The 16,625-nt window shown below is 36.6% G+C and overlaps 6 protein-coding genes across 6 annotated transcripts in view; 2 read left to right on the top strand and 4 right to left on the bottom strand.

The window, feature by feature from the left end:
• Window positions 1-900, bottom strand: part of Cbr-clec-199 — a gene marked incomplete at both ends in the record, with an annotated part of 5,548 nt that extends 4,648 nt beyond the window's left edge. The window contains 4 exons of the mRNA XM_002632331.2: window positions 142-246; window positions 288-343; window positions 405-773; window positions 825-900. Of these exons, the coding sequence (XP_002632377.2) occupies window positions 142-246; window positions 288-343; window positions 405-773; window positions 825-900 (606 nt within the window). The remainder of the gene's footprint in view (window positions 1-141; window positions 247-287; window positions 344-404; window positions 774-824) is intronic.
• A 1,449-nt stretch (window positions 901-2,349) lies between these two features.
• On the bottom strand, window positions 2,350-3,166 carry CBG26220 (the record flags this gene model as incomplete). The annotated part of the gene is made up of 2 exons (XM_045244736.1): window positions 2,350-2,373; window positions 3,140-3,166. The coding sequence occupies 2 exons, from the start codon at window positions 3,164-3,166 to the stop codon at window positions 2,350-2,352; spliced, it is 51 nt and encodes a 16-aa protein (XP_045097931.1).
• Window positions 3,167-6,250: 3,084 nt separating this feature from the next.
• Cbr-clec-198 lies at window positions 6,251-8,866 on the bottom strand (the record flags this gene model as incomplete). The annotated part of the gene is made up of 10 exons (XM_045244735.1): window positions 6,251-6,361; window positions 6,421-6,551; window positions 6,598-6,703; window positions 6,750-6,808; window positions 7,648-7,870; window positions 7,926-7,987; window positions 8,110-8,221; window positions 8,269-8,330; window positions 8,592-8,684; window positions 8,731-8,866. 10 exons carry the CDS (start codon window positions 8,864-8,866, stop codon window positions 6,251-6,253), a joined length of 1,095 nt encoding a protein of 364 aa, XP_045091560.1.
• A 475-nt stretch (window positions 8,867-9,341) lies between these two features.
• Cbr-clec-197 lies at window positions 9,342-10,257 on the top strand (the record flags this gene model as incomplete). Its single annotated transcript, XM_002632328.1, has 3 exons — window positions 9,342-9,485; window positions 9,637-9,748; window positions 9,794-10,257. 3 exons carry the CDS (start codon window positions 9,342-9,344, stop codon window positions 10,255-10,257), a joined length of 720 nt encoding a protein of 239 aa, XP_002632374.1.
• A 480-nt stretch (window positions 10,258-10,737) lies between these two features.
• Window positions 10,738-12,272, bottom strand: CBG00393 (the record flags this gene model as incomplete). The annotated part of the gene is given in 9 exon segments (XM_002632327.1): window positions 10,738-10,888; window positions 10,946-11,026; window positions 11,072-11,285; window positions 11,334-11,442; window positions 11,489-11,644; window positions 11,647-11,724; window positions 11,727-11,790; window positions 11,870-12,002; window positions 12,047-12,272. Coding segments are annotated over 9 exon segments (1,212 nt in total).
• A 1,299-nt stretch (window positions 12,273-13,571) lies between these two features.
• The window catches only part of CBG00392, a gene marked incomplete at both ends in the record, with an annotated part of 3,667 nt that continues 613 nt past the window's right edge, over window positions 13,572-16,625 (top strand). The window contains 14 exons of the mRNA XM_002632326.1: window positions 13,572-13,629; window positions 13,685-13,782; window positions 13,831-13,943; window positions 13,991-14,103; window positions 14,152-14,377; window positions 14,424-14,536; window positions 14,584-14,738; window positions 14,785-14,861; window positions 14,905-15,005; window positions 15,052-15,277; window positions 15,324-15,433; window positions 16,083-16,212; window positions 16,267-16,367; window positions 16,414-16,533. Coding sequence (XP_002632372.1) covers window positions 13,572-13,629; window positions 13,685-13,782; window positions 13,831-13,943; window positions 13,991-14,103; window positions 14,152-14,377; window positions 14,424-14,536; window positions 14,584-14,738; window positions 14,785-14,861; window positions 14,905-15,005; window positions 15,052-15,277; window positions 15,324-15,433; window positions 16,083-16,212; window positions 16,267-16,367; window positions 16,414-16,533 — 1,741 coding nt within the window. The remainder of the gene's footprint in view (window positions 13,630-13,684; window positions 13,783-13,830; window positions 13,944-13,990; window positions 14,104-14,151; window positions 14,378-14,423; window positions 14,537-14,583; window positions 14,739-14,784; window positions 14,862-14,904; window positions 15,006-15,051; window positions 15,278-15,323; window positions 15,434-16,082; window positions 16,213-16,266; window positions 16,368-16,413; window positions 16,534-16,625) is intronic.

Below are 16,625 nucleotides of genomic sequence, written 5' to 3'. Positions count from 1 at the left end.
CAACGCCCATGCTAAGCCTCCATTACACGATCTTCCATCATCCATCTGTCCGGGTAAAAATCCATACATTCCACGCAACAATGTTGAGTCCCACATCTGAAATTCTTAATGAGTTAAAAAATTATTATGAGTTTAATTCACCGCAGTACAACTATCTTCGATTCCTCCATAGATTGGATAATTTGGTTGCCACCAAAGAAAATCAACAGGTGTTCCATCTGTCCATTCCCAAGCTGTGTTGTCGCACTGAATGATTTTTTTGAAAAAGTTAGGATATTAAAATTTACATTTCGTCTCAATCCAATCCAGTCGTCCATTTTTGAGTACCAAACTTTGTACTGATCTGGAAAGGTATTTCGAATAAAACTATTTTTCAAGTTTTCGTTAAAACTTTGAAGACTTACAGTTCAACCACACAGCTTCAGCTTGGCTATGAACAGAAGCCAAATGTGCACCTGCTCTCTGGTTCCAGCACCAATCTTCCGATGCATACCAAGAAAGCGTAGGAGATCCCATTTCCTTGTAACAACACCCATTTCCCTCCCATCTGATCCACCCGGACGCACACTTTGCTGTTCCGATTGCATCGGAAAGTACTAATGGACCTTTCTGACTCTCGTCTTGTAGTGAGCTACTACTTTCGGGCGGAATCAAAGAATTTTGATTCATAGCCTTGAAAAGATATCGTTCATCAGAACCATCGGATTGTTTCAAAACTTCCCGATTATCAGCGACAAAATTTGAAACCAAAATTTGTCGAACAGCAATGTTATCTGAATGTTAACGAATTACAGCAAAAATAAAAAAGGTACGATTCATCTTACCTACTTTCTTATTATTTCCAAAAACACCAATAAATAGAACTTTGGCAACGAGGAAGAAAAACCATCCATTTTTCATTTTTTGCTTCCAAGTACGAACTGTGGGTTTGCGGGAAAAGGGAGATCAAAACGAACGTAATCCTCTGGAGGATTGAAATGATTTAAAGGCGAGCGGCGCATAAACTTGAGTAAATACCGAAGGATCAATTGACCAAAGTATTTCTACAACATACGTATTTGAGATGTATATGGTTTTCAAATTTTGAAGTTTTTGAAGTCAGTTTTCTTTTTTTTTTTTTTTTTTTTTTTTTTTTTCTTTTTTTTTTTTTCGAGAGGTTTTAAAATGTTTTCCGTTTTCGTGGAAAGACATGAAAGGTTTCGTTTCCGTAAAAAATATTCCGGAAAATGATCATGTTGTTGCTGCACAAACCGAACGAAAATAACAATAATCAGAACTACAAGAATGTAGGAGCGATAAATTGGAGAAAAGAATTTATTGAGAGTCTAGTTGTTTTAAAAGTTAGTTAATTTTTTTAGTAACTGCAAATTCTTCTTTTTCTTATTTGCTAGTCTTTTCTATGAGTTTTCTTCAAGTTTCCCACTCCTTTTCTATTTTGCAGACCTTCCTGGAAAATAAATTTTGAGGTAAGAAAGGGAAACTAAAAAAAAATCCGTGAGTAGTATTTTTAGTTTTGCTGAATTGAATGTTTGTTTCAAAGTGGGTCCCAACTTGGTGGATCCTCTCAACGGTACGAAAATTTAAATAACACACGAATTTTGTACTGGATTTGTACCCTAAAAACTGGAAAACTGGGAAATTTGATAGACATCCTAAAATGTTTTTGGAGCAACAACATTCTTTCAACATTTATTATTCGCCGTGTGTTTTCATTACGTTACTAAACAGGGGTGGGCGAGGAAGGGAGAAAAACCTTCACGTTTTGCAAATTTTCCGCCCTTGTTTTGCAAAACGAGATTAAAGGCGCACGCAATTTCGCCGGCGGGTCTCGACACGTAAAAAATAAATTTTGAATTTTTAAAGCGATTTTTAATAAAATTGTTCAAAATTCAAAATTTATTTTCCACGCCATTTTTTACCTGTCCAGACACATCGGCAAACTTGCGTGCGCCTTATCTCGTTTTGCGCGTGTTTTGCAATTCGTTTCCGACTAAAGCCGATTGCTCGCCCAGCCCTGTTACTAAACCACTTTTATTTTACTTTATTATCCTGCGACTTGATTATTGCAATTAATTATGAATAAGAATGGATAAAAGTGTTAGAATGAAAGTGATAGTGAAGAAGGTGCGGTTGGCAGAGTCGATCTTGAAGTTGTGTCCCAATACTGGCTGGTTACCGTCGAAACCTTCCACCACTTCAAACTTTTCAATTTTCGGTTTCAGATGTTTCTTGTACTTTTTTCGCATCGCAAAGAAGTAGTCTGGTGATGGAAGACACAAAACACTTTTACATCCGTATTTACATTCCGTTTCCGCACATGTGATCTCCGGGTTCTTCGAGGCTTTATATTTATATAGGTACCCCGTAGAGCCTCTGCAATATATTAATATTTAAAAAAAACTATGCTGGTCAAGCCAAAACATTTTCATTCTCTTATTGCCCTTTAATATTATCTGGATAATTTTCAAAAAAAGGTAGAGAGGCAACTCGAACCATATATCATGACAAGCTGAAAAAAAAACGTGAAAAACAGTTGATATTGGGCACTTAATTTTTCAATTTTTAGGCGATTTTTCAATTGAAAAATAATGTGTTGAGTGGTTGTTTTTATTATTTTTGAACTTATAGAAAAACATAATTTCCGGAGAAATGTATACTTGTAAAATTCCGGGCCAGCCGGCCAAGGCCCGGCCCGGAAGGCCCGGTATCAAAAATTTTGTTGTTTTGAGGCAAATTTTGAGCCCTCGATATAATTTTTCCAGTTTTTTTTTTTTTTGAAAATTTGAAAACTTATGAGATGACGGGCCCGCCGGGCCGGACCTCCGAAATTTGGATAAAAGACCGGCCCGGGCCGGCCAGTATGGAGAAATGTTATGGAGAAATAAGTATGGAGAAATGTTTAAATTTTACGTGAATTTTTTCCTAATTTTTTTGAAGATTTTAAAATACATTTTCACCTAATTTTCACCTTGCCTGGAATCAGATGCTCGGAAAAGTCTCCCTAGAAAGAAAATTGTTCATTTAAAGTACTTTCAGTACTTGGAAACATATACGAAAATCCGCATAAAATATATTTGTTTCACGGAAATATTTGTTTTTCTAAATTTTCGAAAAATCAGGTTTTCAGTAATAAACATACGATGAGCCGATAGGTCCAATGATGCATAAGGTGTCCGGCCAGGTGAAGAAACATCCAACTTCCATGCGATCCGCAAACAACATATGAAAAATGTATTTGAGTGTATTGTCTCTAGATTTGATGTGTCTTCGCTCCAATAGACATGATTTCAGTAGGGAGCGTTTACGTGATCCTCCATCAATCAGCGGGGGACTTTTTTGGATGACCGAATTATTGACGTGGCTTGCGCTGATTGATGGATTAACACGCGCCCGTAAATCTACGGAATGGGGCATGATGGTTTTCCCCAGAATGGGTAATGAGGGGTTTTTCTTCGATTTTTCGAACTTTTTTCTCTCTTCCAAAAATCCGATGCCTCGAGCGAGGATCGAACTCGGGTCGATGGTTTGACACACCGGCGTGTAAACCAGTGCGTTACTCTATCGACAAAATTTCGAGTTGTTTTTTGATATATAAATAACTTCTCATTATCGTCACGTGAAAATGCGAAGAATTATTTTTCGAAATTTTGATAACGGTGAATAAATTTGATAGTTGTAAATACTTAATGGTTCCTTATATTGTGGATCTTCTCAGTCAAAAAAGATAAATTTCGTAACTCCAATTCAAGGATTTTCGGAACGGATTTCGGGATTCCAAAAATTCCGAATATTTCGGGAATGAAATTCCGGTCAGAATATTTCCGAAGCTTTCTTTTTGAAAATTGAGTTTTTTGGACTACGGTATGTCGCGAAAAGATTGCTTGCGGGCAGAATTCCTTCAATTTTTTGCGTTTTCAGAGTCTTTTTGTCTATTTCACAGCTTTTTTGGTTTTCTTGTGGTGAAAAAATAGAATTTCTACTTTAACATTGGAACTTTCGAAAATTCCGATATTTCGAAAATTTCAAAATCGGAATATTTTGAAATTCCGAATGTTTAAATATTCCGAAAATTCCGAAATTCCGAAAATTTCGAAAGAACATTTAAAAATAGGAATACCATATTTCCTCTAATAGAAGCCCACCTTCTAACAGAAATTTGTGCAGCTCACAAGGGAAGTACTCGAAGTGTCCCCTCGATTTTCGTTAGATATTGGTGGCAAAAAATGTCCCTTTCCTGAACAAACACAAAAGGGATAATATAAGGTGCCAATAGGCAGGTTGAGCAGAATGGCAAAACGTTTTGTGTTTTTTCAGAAATAGTGGATCAAGTCCATTCAAAAAATCATAACTTTGTTCAGAGCGAAGATAAAATTATAAACTAACATGTTTCTTGTAGAACAGATTACAGGCTACAAAAAAATATTGTCTATTCAAAATAATCGCGCGAGTGAACGAGTGAAAACGTCTGCGTCTCTACAGCGCCTCTACAGGTTTGGAGACTCTCTACACGTTTTTTACTCGTTCATCCGCGCGATTATTTTGAATAGATAATAACTACTTCTTTTTTTAAATGTTTCTTTCTCAATTTTTTTAAACTCAAAGAAACTAAACCAACTGAATCTTTCATTCTCAGAGCTTTTATGTTGTATGTGGAAGTTAAGGTGTAGTTATGTTTTTTGTAGCCTGTAATCTGTTCTACAAGAAATATGTTAGTTTATAATTTTATCTTTGCTCTGAACAAAGTTATGATTTTTTGAATGGACTTGATCCACTATTTCTGAAAAAAACACAAAAAGTTTTGCCATTCTGCTCAACTTGCCTATTACCTTATATCATCTGTTTTGTGCTAGTCCGAGGAAGGGACATTTTTTGCCACCAGTATCTGAGAAAAAGCGAGGGAACACTTCGGGTACTTCCCTTGTCAGTTAGTGCAGTTTGTACAGTGCAGTTCGTTTATTCGGTTATTGCAATGTTTCTTTCTGTTCATAAAATTTTCTGGAGATTTCAGTTTTTGGTATTTTCCTGAGAAGGAGGTTGAAAAATAGAAGCCCATGGGCTTCAATTAGAGAAAATACAAATATATTGTTTTTCAAAGGTATTCAGGGTATTTTATGGCATTTTTCATCCTTCTGAAAATTTATTTGTGGAATTCTGTGTTTTGCTTTTATTGTTTAGCTTATCTTCATTGAAAATTTTGAATTTCAATTTTGATTTTCAATTTATTATTTCCAAAGTAGCATCAAGGGTTTGTCACACATTCAGGGTTCTCTGTTTTTAGGTTTCCGCCGGTTGAGGGTGCTGAGCTTATTTCTGTTTAGAATCTTCAACATTTTAACCCGTTTTTGCCTTAGCCTATTTTATGTCGGTGCTTGGCACTAAAGAGTTTTTTCTGAATTGAAATTATAAAATTATACGATAATATACTTCAGGAAGAACTGGGTATCAAAAACCGAAAAAAAACCCGAAGAATACTATTCAAGTGCTGAAAATACTTTTGAGGGCTGGGTGTTTTAGGGGTAATATAAACTCGGGGAAATCTTCATATGTTCCTTTTTCCTTTGGAGGGGAACAAATTTGAATCCACTCTATATTGCTTCCGACGAACGACAGCAGATCTACGTTTCTTTTTTTTTTGAAATGTCACGTGAACAATATTTTGGCTATGAAAATCAGCTAATTTTTCAAAAATCCTACATAGTCACGTGATTTGATAAAAAAACCCCCATGCCCCCTTTCGTAGATTTACGGGCGTCTTGGATTAACATGTAAACTTCCATACAAAATTATGTGATTGGAGCGGAGATGCAGCGCGTGTAGAATTATATTATTTAACTTGTTATAAAACTAAAATTCTTACATATTTTGAATATTTTGATAAAGTTATTACAGTTATAAAACGTTTTTCTAAAAAATGGGAGACGTTTAGAAACGTCCTATCATTATCGGCCACCCTGTATTTGAATAAGTGGGGGGGGGGGGCTCATTTTGAATTGGACTAGACCCTTTAAAAGTGGGGGACTATATTTGAATGGGTGGGGGACTATATTTGAACTGTTCCAAATGTATAGGTTGTTGGAGGTGGGGGGGGGGGGGGGGGCTCAACTATTGTTCATTTTGGGGGCTATACTTGAATAGGGGTGGAGCTATATTTGAATTCTGCCAACGCGCCAAAAACATGTATATTTTCTGTTGACTATTTGGATCTCAATTTTTTAAAACACAAATTCAACCGAGGAAAGTCCATGATTCATTAAAGATGTTTACAAATTACGTAGTTTTGATTCAGTTCGCATGGATAATCAGTCCAAACTCCGCGAGAAAATCCAAAGTCCTGACCACCATCCACAATAGATAGTACCATCTGAATTCATAAGGTTACTAACATCCAACTCAGGACTCCCAACGTAGGAGAGGACCCACCACATTGCAATAACTTGTATACTGTGTTCCTTGTGCTTTATTTGGTTTTCCTGGTGCCCAATTTGAATACGGAGACGCTCCAATCCATGCCTGATTAGCAATCCCACTGTCGTCATTTGTACTGAATGCCACTGGAAAACGAATTTTCAATTTTAATCCCTCAAAGCACAAACTGACATCTCATTGCTTCATTCATGTCAGAATCTGTGATCACTGCCATTTCTCCTCCAAATGCTTCACATGCCAATTTAGCTGTCTCAAAGTTGGCAGTTCCTCGTACTATCTGAAAAATTAGTAGTTTCTCAACATCTGATTTTGAATTAACTGACTCCATAACATCCTCCTTTGTATCCAACCCAAAACTGATCACAAGTTGATGAGCAATCTCCTGGAACACTCGGAGTTGTGATTTTTGTTGAAGTGGTTGGAGTCGTCGTTGTGGTTGGTATCTAAAAATAAAGGAAAGTTTATTATAGTAGTTCTATGGAGTATGAACTTACAGTGGTGGTAGTGGTTGGAGTTGTAGTTGTAGTAGTCGGTGTTGTAGTAGTTGTTGTCGGAGTCGTGGTTGTAGTTGTGGGAGTAGTTGTTGTAGTTGTCGGTGTCTAAAAACACTGTTTGCATGATTAACTTGTTGAAAAACCAAAAGTTACAGTTGTAGTAGTTGTAGGGATTGTAGTGGTGGTGGTTGGAGTTGTAGTTGTTCTTGTCGGTGTCTAGAAAATAATCATTGGATGATTTTCTTTCAGATTTAGAACAGACTGTTGTTGTAGTCGTCGAAGTCGTTGTCGTTTCCTATAATCAAATTATTTTCTATAGTCATTTGTTCAAACTATTCTTGGTTTGCCAAGCTTCTACAAAATGGACCTTCATTCAAAAAAAAACAAACCGTTGTAGTAGTAGTTGATGGAGTCGTTGTCGTTGTGGTCGGTGTCTGAAAAGCAATAGTTGTTTCAGAGTTTTTTATCGGGAGATACTGAAGTAGTAGTCGTTGGCGTGGTTGTAGTGGTTGTAGGAGTTGTCGTCGTGGTGGTTGGAGTCGTGGTTGTAGTAGTTGTTGGTGTGATAGTTGTAGTGGTCGGAGTTGTGGTGGTTACTGTAGTAGTAGTCGTGGCCACGGTTGTTGTAGATGCGCACGTGTAGCTCGTATCATACTTTATATGAGGAGCGGCTGAAAATACAATCCTGCACGTTTCAAAACAAAGCATGTTTCAATTTTCAACACACTTGAGGTAGGATCATATTTGCATGTGGGTGTAGCCAAGTTAGTTCCACAATCCCAAATGTCATCAAACTGCCCAGGTGTATATGCTGGGTTCAGTTTGAGCAGCGAGGTCACCCAAATTGTTACACAACTTTTCTCTGGATCACCTGATCCAGGATAGCCAGGTTGCCACCAAAGGTAGTCGACTGGAGTTCCATCGGTCCAAACGTAAGTAGTGTTGTCACACTATAAGAAGAAGTTTGATCTTTGAAATTAGACAAAATATGGAAGCGTCACTTACACTTCTCCTCAATCCCACCCAATTGTCCATGTACGGAAACCAACCACCCGAAATGTATGTTGCTGAAATGCTGAAATTGGTAACATAATTTTGTAGTAGTGAGGTTTATCTTTCTCTTCATCTTCAGTTTTCAGAGTCAGGAAAATCATATAAAGCTCATCAAGATTTGAGCAAGACACCTAACCTGCAATCCACTGTGCTTCAGCTTGACTATGAATCGAAGTCAGATGAGATCCAGATCTTTGACTGTAACACCAATCTTCAGCAGCATACCACGTCGTGTCAGTAGTCGAAATCTGAGACAGGAAAATGTTAAAATCTAAGTATTTTAAAGGAAACTTGCCTTATAACACATCCCATTACCACTCCATTGTTTCCATCCAGAATCACACGTAGCCGTTGCATCTGAAAGCATAATTCCAGACTACCAAAAACGCATGTATTTAACAGAATTGTTCTCAACTTCACCCCTATTGATTATTTTCCTAATTTGTATTAATTTCAAGCCAACAAAGTATTCAGAATAACATACATGTAATGAAGTACAGAAACAGTCAGTCTGGTTTGTTTTGTTTAAGTTTCGTTAACTAATACTCTGACAGCAGAGAGAATTCGTCCATTACCATTTACCCATATTTTGATTCAAATACCATTTATTTGACATACCCGAAAGTACCAATTGAGCGCTGGACTCATCTTGCAAGGCATTTGAGGTGCTGGTTAAGTTCAATGAGCTGGCAACGGCTTTCGTTAGAACTGCTGAAAATTATACCATCAATAGATCTTGAATTTTTTCCTGACTCACTATCGTTTCTACTGGATTTCAACGCATTCTTATTGTTGTTCAAAAAGTTATTTAGCAATGTTAGCCTCGGATTCACAGTTTCTGCAGTCACATCTCCAATGATACTTGAAAGCAATAAAACAAAGAGTTTCCACATACGGAACAATACAGTAACTGACTAGTTTGACACCGAAAATCCGCATGATTGAACTGTGTACCTAAATATATTTCCAAAGCCGAAAAGAGGTAATCTCTGCCCTTCTCAAATTTTCACACCTGAATGTATTACAAGGGTTGAGAGATGACAAAGTTTTTTTTTGTGTGGCTGAGAATCGAAACAGTATATTTGAACCTGATCATATACCAAAGTTACGAAATTTATGAAAACTTGATTTGTGATTATTTAGAGAAAATTTTCTTTGCTTTCATTAATTAAAAACATGAACACCTGAACAGAAGAAAAAAAACAAAATTTTACTTCACCGAAAACCGGGAAGAAATCGGAAAATTGCAATAAAACTCACCCCGGTGAGATGGTCATAATAAAACTTGAAGGGTGTCATATAAAACACGATCACGAAGCATCTTTTAGGTAGCAAGTTTCAGCTCTTCCCATTTTCACTTGCCACGTCATGATTCGTAATATTTTGCTCCTGTCAGTGGCTCTTGTTGCAGTCAGCGCAATGTTCAGACCAGTGCAAAACTGTAATAACGAGCAGTGCCCACCGGGATACCATAAATTCACCTCAAGAAGTAATGGTCCATGGTGTGTAAAGGTTAGTTAAGGATGTGCATTTTCATATTATAATTTTGGTTTGATGGATTGAATTGGATTTTGAAATCGCAAAAAATCTTCCTAATCATAAAACACCGATTCCATCAAAAATATGGATCGAGCATTTCTTTTAAAAAATCTTCAAAATGCAGGTCTTCACTGGAAACATGACCTGGTGGGAGGCTGAGCGTGAGTGTCGTTGTACTACCAAGGGAGCACATTTGTCTGGAATTGAGAATATGGAGGAATTAAGATGGCTCGAGCGTAAGTGCTACTTTTCCCTCAGAAAACAAGCATCTTGATTTTCAGAAGAAGCTCAATCTAAATTGGAGGATACTGTGAAGAACGGAGCTATTTGGATCGGTGCCTACAGACGCAAAGAGTGTCCATCTGGACAAGAGTCAACAAATTCTCTGTGCCAAGAAGAGAAGCTCTTCCAATTCACTGACCAAAACACATGCAAAACTACCATTTTCCAAAACTGGGAAACCAATCAACCAACCAACAAGGATGGTGATGACTGTGGTGTCATTCTCATCTCTACAGAGGAGTCAGGAGCCAATTCAGATGTTTCTGGAAAGACTGCCGCTAAGTACTGCTTGGAAACAATCGGATCTTCTCCAATTATGTCTGCTGCTGGATTCATTTGTGGTGTGAAACCGACTCCAGGTGGCAACAATTATGGAGGAGGCAACAGTGGATACGGAGGAGGCAACGGTGGATATGGTGGTGGAAATGATATGATCATGATTGGAGCTGCAAGACCACAATAATGTCTTCAATTTTTTCCATAATAAAGATACACAGTTATTTATCTTGTTGTTGTCTGAATATTTGGGAGTTGTGATATTGTTTCAACAGCGTCATGTAAATTGAGGTGGGTCTTTCCCGAACCTCGGAGGCTTCTCATAATCCAGTTACTCGTGACTAGAATCTTGAAAAAGTCAAAAAATAAGATGTTCCATCTTTCATAAAGCATATTTTCAATTGGGAAGAATGAACCAGCCATGAAGTCTTGGAATCAATTCTAGATAAGTTTTCAAAGATATTGTTGTGCAGTTCTAATTGCTCCAGGTATTGGGTTTTTGTACCCTTATTTGCGGACTGCATCAGTTTCGAAATGTCGCGGTTTCGAAGTGACGCGGAGCCTATTTTTCACAGAATGAGGAAGGCAATTGATTTGTTATCGAGTCAAAATTTCAAACACTTCACACATAAGTTCTTTATTTTACTCCAAAAAACTGAAATCAAAATTAAGGTTTTTGGGTTGGTCTAGCTGCTCCAATGACAATGACTCCATCTCCGCCACTGTATCCACCATTGTAACCTCCCTTACACTTTGGGGGTCTTCCACAAATGAATCCTTCGGTTTCAAAAGCAGATGAACCATCTCGGTGCACGCAGCTGAAAACATATCGTATGCTTTTTTTTGTTTAGAAAAGTCTTGATCCATTATCTCACATTCTGTTATCAAAGTGCTCATTGAGAGCCGTCTTGGTTGGATCAGTCACTTGAAGTTGGACACAGAATTCAGAATGGTTTCTGTAAATTATAATCTTGTTTCTTTATAATTGAACTGCCGCTCACCCAACAACATTATTGTGTGGAGCACCCTCTGTCCAATGACTAATCCACATATCTCTTCCGAACGTGCTTCTATCAGTCCATTGGTATTGGAACTCCTTGGTGCATTCAGCCTTCTTTTCGCTCTTTGGAACACGACAATCTTTTCTGCGGTAGGCTCCCACCCAAATTCCTCCAGACTTGATTCCGTTCTCGTCAAAGTATTCATTGATTTTTCCTAAAATTTTTCAGGTCTATCTCTATTAGTTATTGAACACAAACTTACTGCTGAGTTTTTTCAACTCTTTGGTATTTTCGATTCCTGACAAAGTAGCTCCTCCTTGACATCTGCAAACTTTCTCGGCTTCAAAGAAAGTAACATTGCCTGGGAAGAACTGAAAAAAAACCGTTTTGTTTAAGAAACAATAAATTAAGTTATACCTTCATGCACCATCCTCGATCATGCTGTCTACTGTAATAATCGTAACCTGGTGGACATTCAGTGCATTGTTTTCCACCGCCACTGTAAAGATTTCCGATGGCAGAAACCGACGCGATCAGGACTACGGTAGAAATAAGGAGCAACTTCATCTGAAGTGTCGGTATAAAACACCTTTTACCGATCGAACACAACCCTTTTTATAGATGAAAAAGGCTTGCGGGTGGAACGAATAGTTTATTGCAGAAAGTGAAGAACGGAAGAGGGACGGTTTATTGATCTGCAAGGTTTTGTAGGCTTCAAGCTAACAAAAAAGAATTTTGGAGAAGTTCAAGAAAATCGTTATTTAAGTTTCATTATTTTGACTCTCTAATCTTTTGTACAAATGAATAGATGTCTCAATCACAATATACACAAACTGAAATATTTTCCGGGCATCGTCATAGTAGAAGCATGTGAATAGAAAGAGTCCAATTAGAAGTATTACGAATAACCAGAGGCATCTCCAAACAATAACTGAATTTAAGAAATATGTTTCTGATAATAGAAAAGTGACTCACCACAACGACAACAGAGAAAAGTGTATTTTATAGTCTTGAAACAGCAAATGAATCCTTTCTTCACGCATTTCCGGGCCCTTTTTCTATTCTTTTTGGGAACATTCGAAATAAATTCATTGGCAGTAGGAAAAACATCATAGTCATCATCATCATCCTCCTCATTGTCAGTATCATAGTCAATAATTAGGTAGTTCGTCAGAGACTGATTATCCACAAAAGATGTCATTGAAAACAAAGGTGTGATATGATAGCACCTTTTTATTCGAGGATACCTATCGAATTACGCATGTGATCATTCATGCAGAGAATAACCAGATAAATCATGTAATTTTTTCTTGAGAATTCTTGGATGATGATGATTATAAGCGGTTTTTTAGTTGTAGGATTTTTTCAGAATTACCGTATTTTGTCATAAATTTCCGGTTGTTCGTGGTGGTGCATACTGTTTTTCTAACCACGCAGACTTATAATTTGACAATTCCGGGTCTATTTTGAGTCTCAGTCGTATTTTCGTTATTTTTTTTTGTTTCAGTTGTAACAATTTTTGCAGGAATAAAAGATAGGAAAATTTCCCAAAATATACCAACCAAAACATCCGGAAATTGATGAAAACCCTGCACAACAAAATTTAAGTTTTGATGGCCGCGGACTAGAAAACTTCCACTCTTCCATTGTATACCACTGCTAAAAACTCGTTATTTTTCACAGATTTTCTACAGCCAACAAGTGAAAAATAAGCATACACGACTTTTAAACATTTTCCAAAAATGTTAGAAATACTTTGATTTCGAGAAGCTAAATATCCCTCAACCACTCTTTCAAAAGCAAAAATTGGATGTTGCTATCTGAAAAAAAGATTAGAGAGAAATATATGGCGAATTGTTTAAGAGAGTATCTCGAAGCGAATAACAAAACAAGACAGATAAGGTCGCAGGCACATTTCCTCTGCATCTCAACCTTCATTTTTCAGACAACGATGATAACATTTTTGCAAAGTTTCAAACCATGAGAAAATCAAATTTTATAGTTAAACAAAATGAAAATTGAAACGTCATTATCCATGCGGTACCGTTTTAGTACTTTGTAGCAGGGCAACTATTTGCTTAATCATACATGAATGAGTCAAAAAGATACCTGATTATTTTTTCAATGATAGATTAACAGCTAATCAGAATTCCAACATGGCTATTACTGTTCTACTTTATTCTTATTCTTATTTCAGTTATCATTAGGCCTCCTTTCCCTACATGTTCAACTTTTCTCTGTCTCTCGTCATAATGTCATCATATACAAACACACCTATCTTCTGATTGCCCGTAGTTTTTTAAAACATTTTTCCTCCATATTAATCACTATGCAAACTTTCACCCCTTGTCTGAAAACGGAAAAGTTTAGAAGATTAAATTTGAGAGGTTATTATCAAACTGCGTTTGACGCCTCTAATCGATATTTAATGACGACTGTGAATCTACATTTATAATCATTGAGAACGCTTTTTCTCCCATTTTTTGTCTTCTTTTCCAAAATGCATTCTTTATTTGTTCCGGTTTTCTTTCTTCTTTTTGGGTATTCTTATTCTTTGGGTGAGTTTTTTTTTTACTTTATCAAAAAATAATTGTGTGAATTCTTGATTTTCAGAATGTTCAAGCCAAGAAGTGAATTTCACTCCAACTAATACTTCATTCAAAATTTTATCCGATGAAAATGACCTGACAAGTAAAACTTGTAAATATACAGTAGGTTTTCGAATCTTGTTATATTTTGAATTTTCAAATTTTTTCCAGTTTTCTGTACCAAAAAATTACGTACCAACTGTGTTGTTGAATGTAGCTCTAACTGGTGATAATAAAATCACACTGAAACAATACAGCGAGTGGGGAGGAACAAAAACATATGAGTGAGTGTTCTTCCAAAAATCGCCTTTTCAAAAGTTTTTTTTTTCAGCATAAAATCAACTATTGGATATACACTGGCTCCTCTGAATTTCACAATTGAAATCAACCTTCCAAAGAAAACCGCTGGTGACACATTTGTTATTGATATTAGAGTACGCGATGGTAATAATTTTTACTATCAAAAAAATTATCAAAATAAAAGTATTTCAGCAACTCCGGCAGCTACTGGAGAAACTTTCCTTGTTCAGAAGGATATTGGAACTTTGATCGATTCCTTTAATATTCGCGGAAACAGTAGTATCCTTCAAAGCTATGACGCTGAAAACCCTCAAGCTGCAAGTTACAGCATCAAAATTGTGATATTCACCGATATCAACTTATTTTTCGATGGTTTGTCGAAAATCCATGTTTATGATTCTGGACTGTACAAGGGCAGGTGAGTTTCCAATATCCAAGCTTCAAAAATATATTATTTATTTCAGTTTGTATGATGTCTACGCATCTCAAACTACTTGCATGGGAACACAATTTGCTATTGTCAACACCAACCCATTTACTGTTGACATTTTCACCGTTCTAATTTCAGAGAAATACGGTAGTTCTTGTTTTTTTCCGTAAGTTTGTAATTGCTAAAGTTTTAAGAATGGAGTGAGAACCCAGTTTCCGTGTCAGCATTACCAAGAAACACTACAAAACAGTACTTGACTGCCACCAATGGACCAACTGTTTTCCATGAGATTTCCAGTGAACTCAACGAGGGATCATATACACCATCTATGTACCAGCAAATATCATTTGTAAGTTTTGAAAATTTCAATAACTAGAATATTTTCCAAGTTTCAGAGAGGAGATGGAGAGTTGAAAGTGTATGCTGGATGTGTTACTAATGCACAAGAGTCAAAACGGATAGCAACTATTACGTAATTGAAAATGTTATGATTAATATAGAAATTCTTGTTTCAGTCCTGCAAACGCCGGCAACTGGGACAATTTGAGGATTTACGGGCGCTGCAAAACAGCCGTTCTGACCAAGGGTGTTGTTCAATGGACATTCTCAAATACCTGTCAGTTATCCAGTTTCAAACTTTTTCCGTCATTTTTCCTTTTCAGTCCCAACATCGTTCTACCATAAGATTGGACAGCAAGGTGTGATAATGAATAATGCGTTCCCATACGCTAGCCCCAACAATGTCACATTTATGAATTACTTGATCCAACATCCTAGCGAGAATACAAAAGAAAACATTATTGTAACATACGAAGTGGCTCAAATGGCCTCAGATGTGTCTTTCGAAGTTCAACAGGAAATCAAGTACAATGAAAATAAGACGACAAAGTAAGTTGAGCTGATATTCTATATGGTAATGAAAATGTGTATTCAGATTAACCGCTTCCGACACTTCATTCACATCAGTATCTACTTATCAACAATACATCGTATATAGTTTACCACAACGATCAACAGGATTCCTAGTTAGATACACGGTGGCCAGTTCATCCTCTTGTTTAGGAGTGCTTTTTGTTTTCTTCTTTATTGGATTATTTAATGTTCAATAAATTTTATTAAGTCAACAAGCATAATAAAAACATGCAATTTTTATTGAAAATTTCAGGCATATCCAACTTTTATAAAGGTAGTGTTGATAGCAATGTCCTTCAGAAAAGAAAGATGTGTTCAATTTCATTGATCCTCATTTGGAAAGCTTTGTTCGGATATGAAGAAAGTGTTCATTACTGTTATTCCTGGTTGAATTGGTGACCCCATTTGAAGGGGTTGAACTCTCAGATCTATAAAAATAATTATCTCAGGTTTTAGGGATACATTACAGGGTTCAAAAACGCCTGATGAAAAATCACGTGCCAAGATAGATTTCAGGTCATACGAATGATTTCCAAATGAACGTAGGTTTGAGCTGTGTGTTTTTAATCAACGTTTGATACTCAGCCAACGAAAAAAAAGAAGCCCCAATCTCACGTTCGCTGGGGCGCGATTTCTGAACGTGCGATTTGGAACCCTCTGATACGTGCGTGAATTCATCTAATCTGATTCCACGGATTTTTTTCCATTTTCAATAGAAATGCCTGCCAAGAAATCTAGTTAGTTGTACTCGTCATTACTGCCTGAAAACATATTTTTTCAGAAGGAACCGTAGCAAAAAAACGTCCGAGTCATGGTGGAAAACAGAAAGTTAACAAGGCAAATAAGACAAAAACTAAAGCCACAAAAAGAAAAACTCAGATGAAGAAAAGAAAAACTAAACAGGCTCAGAAGTGAGACTTGAAGATTTATACATTCGAATTGTTTTTGAAAAAAAATTATTTCAGAAGAAGAAAAGAGAGAAAGAAGGCGGATAAGGCGAAACGGACAGCAAAAAAGAAGAAAACAAAGAAAAGTAAGAAGTCGAAAGACAAAAAGAAGAAGAAAGGTAGTTAAAAATGTGAATTTCGAGTATCTGGAAAACTTTTTGACAGCTAAAAAACCTGAAAAACAAAAGCCTGCTGAACCGAAACAAGAGCCGGATGCTGATGGTGGTGAAGATGATGATGAAGCTGGGGAAGAGGCTCTCCACATGAAGTTGGCAGGAATGTCAGGTAAATTGATGAATACTCAGGATGATATAACGTTTATTACTTTTTTTAGTGAATCAAATGCAAAATCTTCGAAAATCAGTGACAGAGATGAC

Source organism: Caenorhabditis briggsae (assembly GCF_000004555.2).
Source record: "Caenorhabditis briggsae complete genome, chrIV, whole genome shotgun sequence".
In the NCBI taxonomy this organism is placed as follows: domain Eukaryota; kingdom Metazoa; phylum Nematoda; class Chromadorea; order Rhabditida; family Rhabditidae; genus Caenorhabditis; species Caenorhabditis briggsae.
The sequence above is the reverse complement of the archived record's forward strand: the minus strand, read 5'-3'. Positions and strand labels throughout refer to the sequence as shown.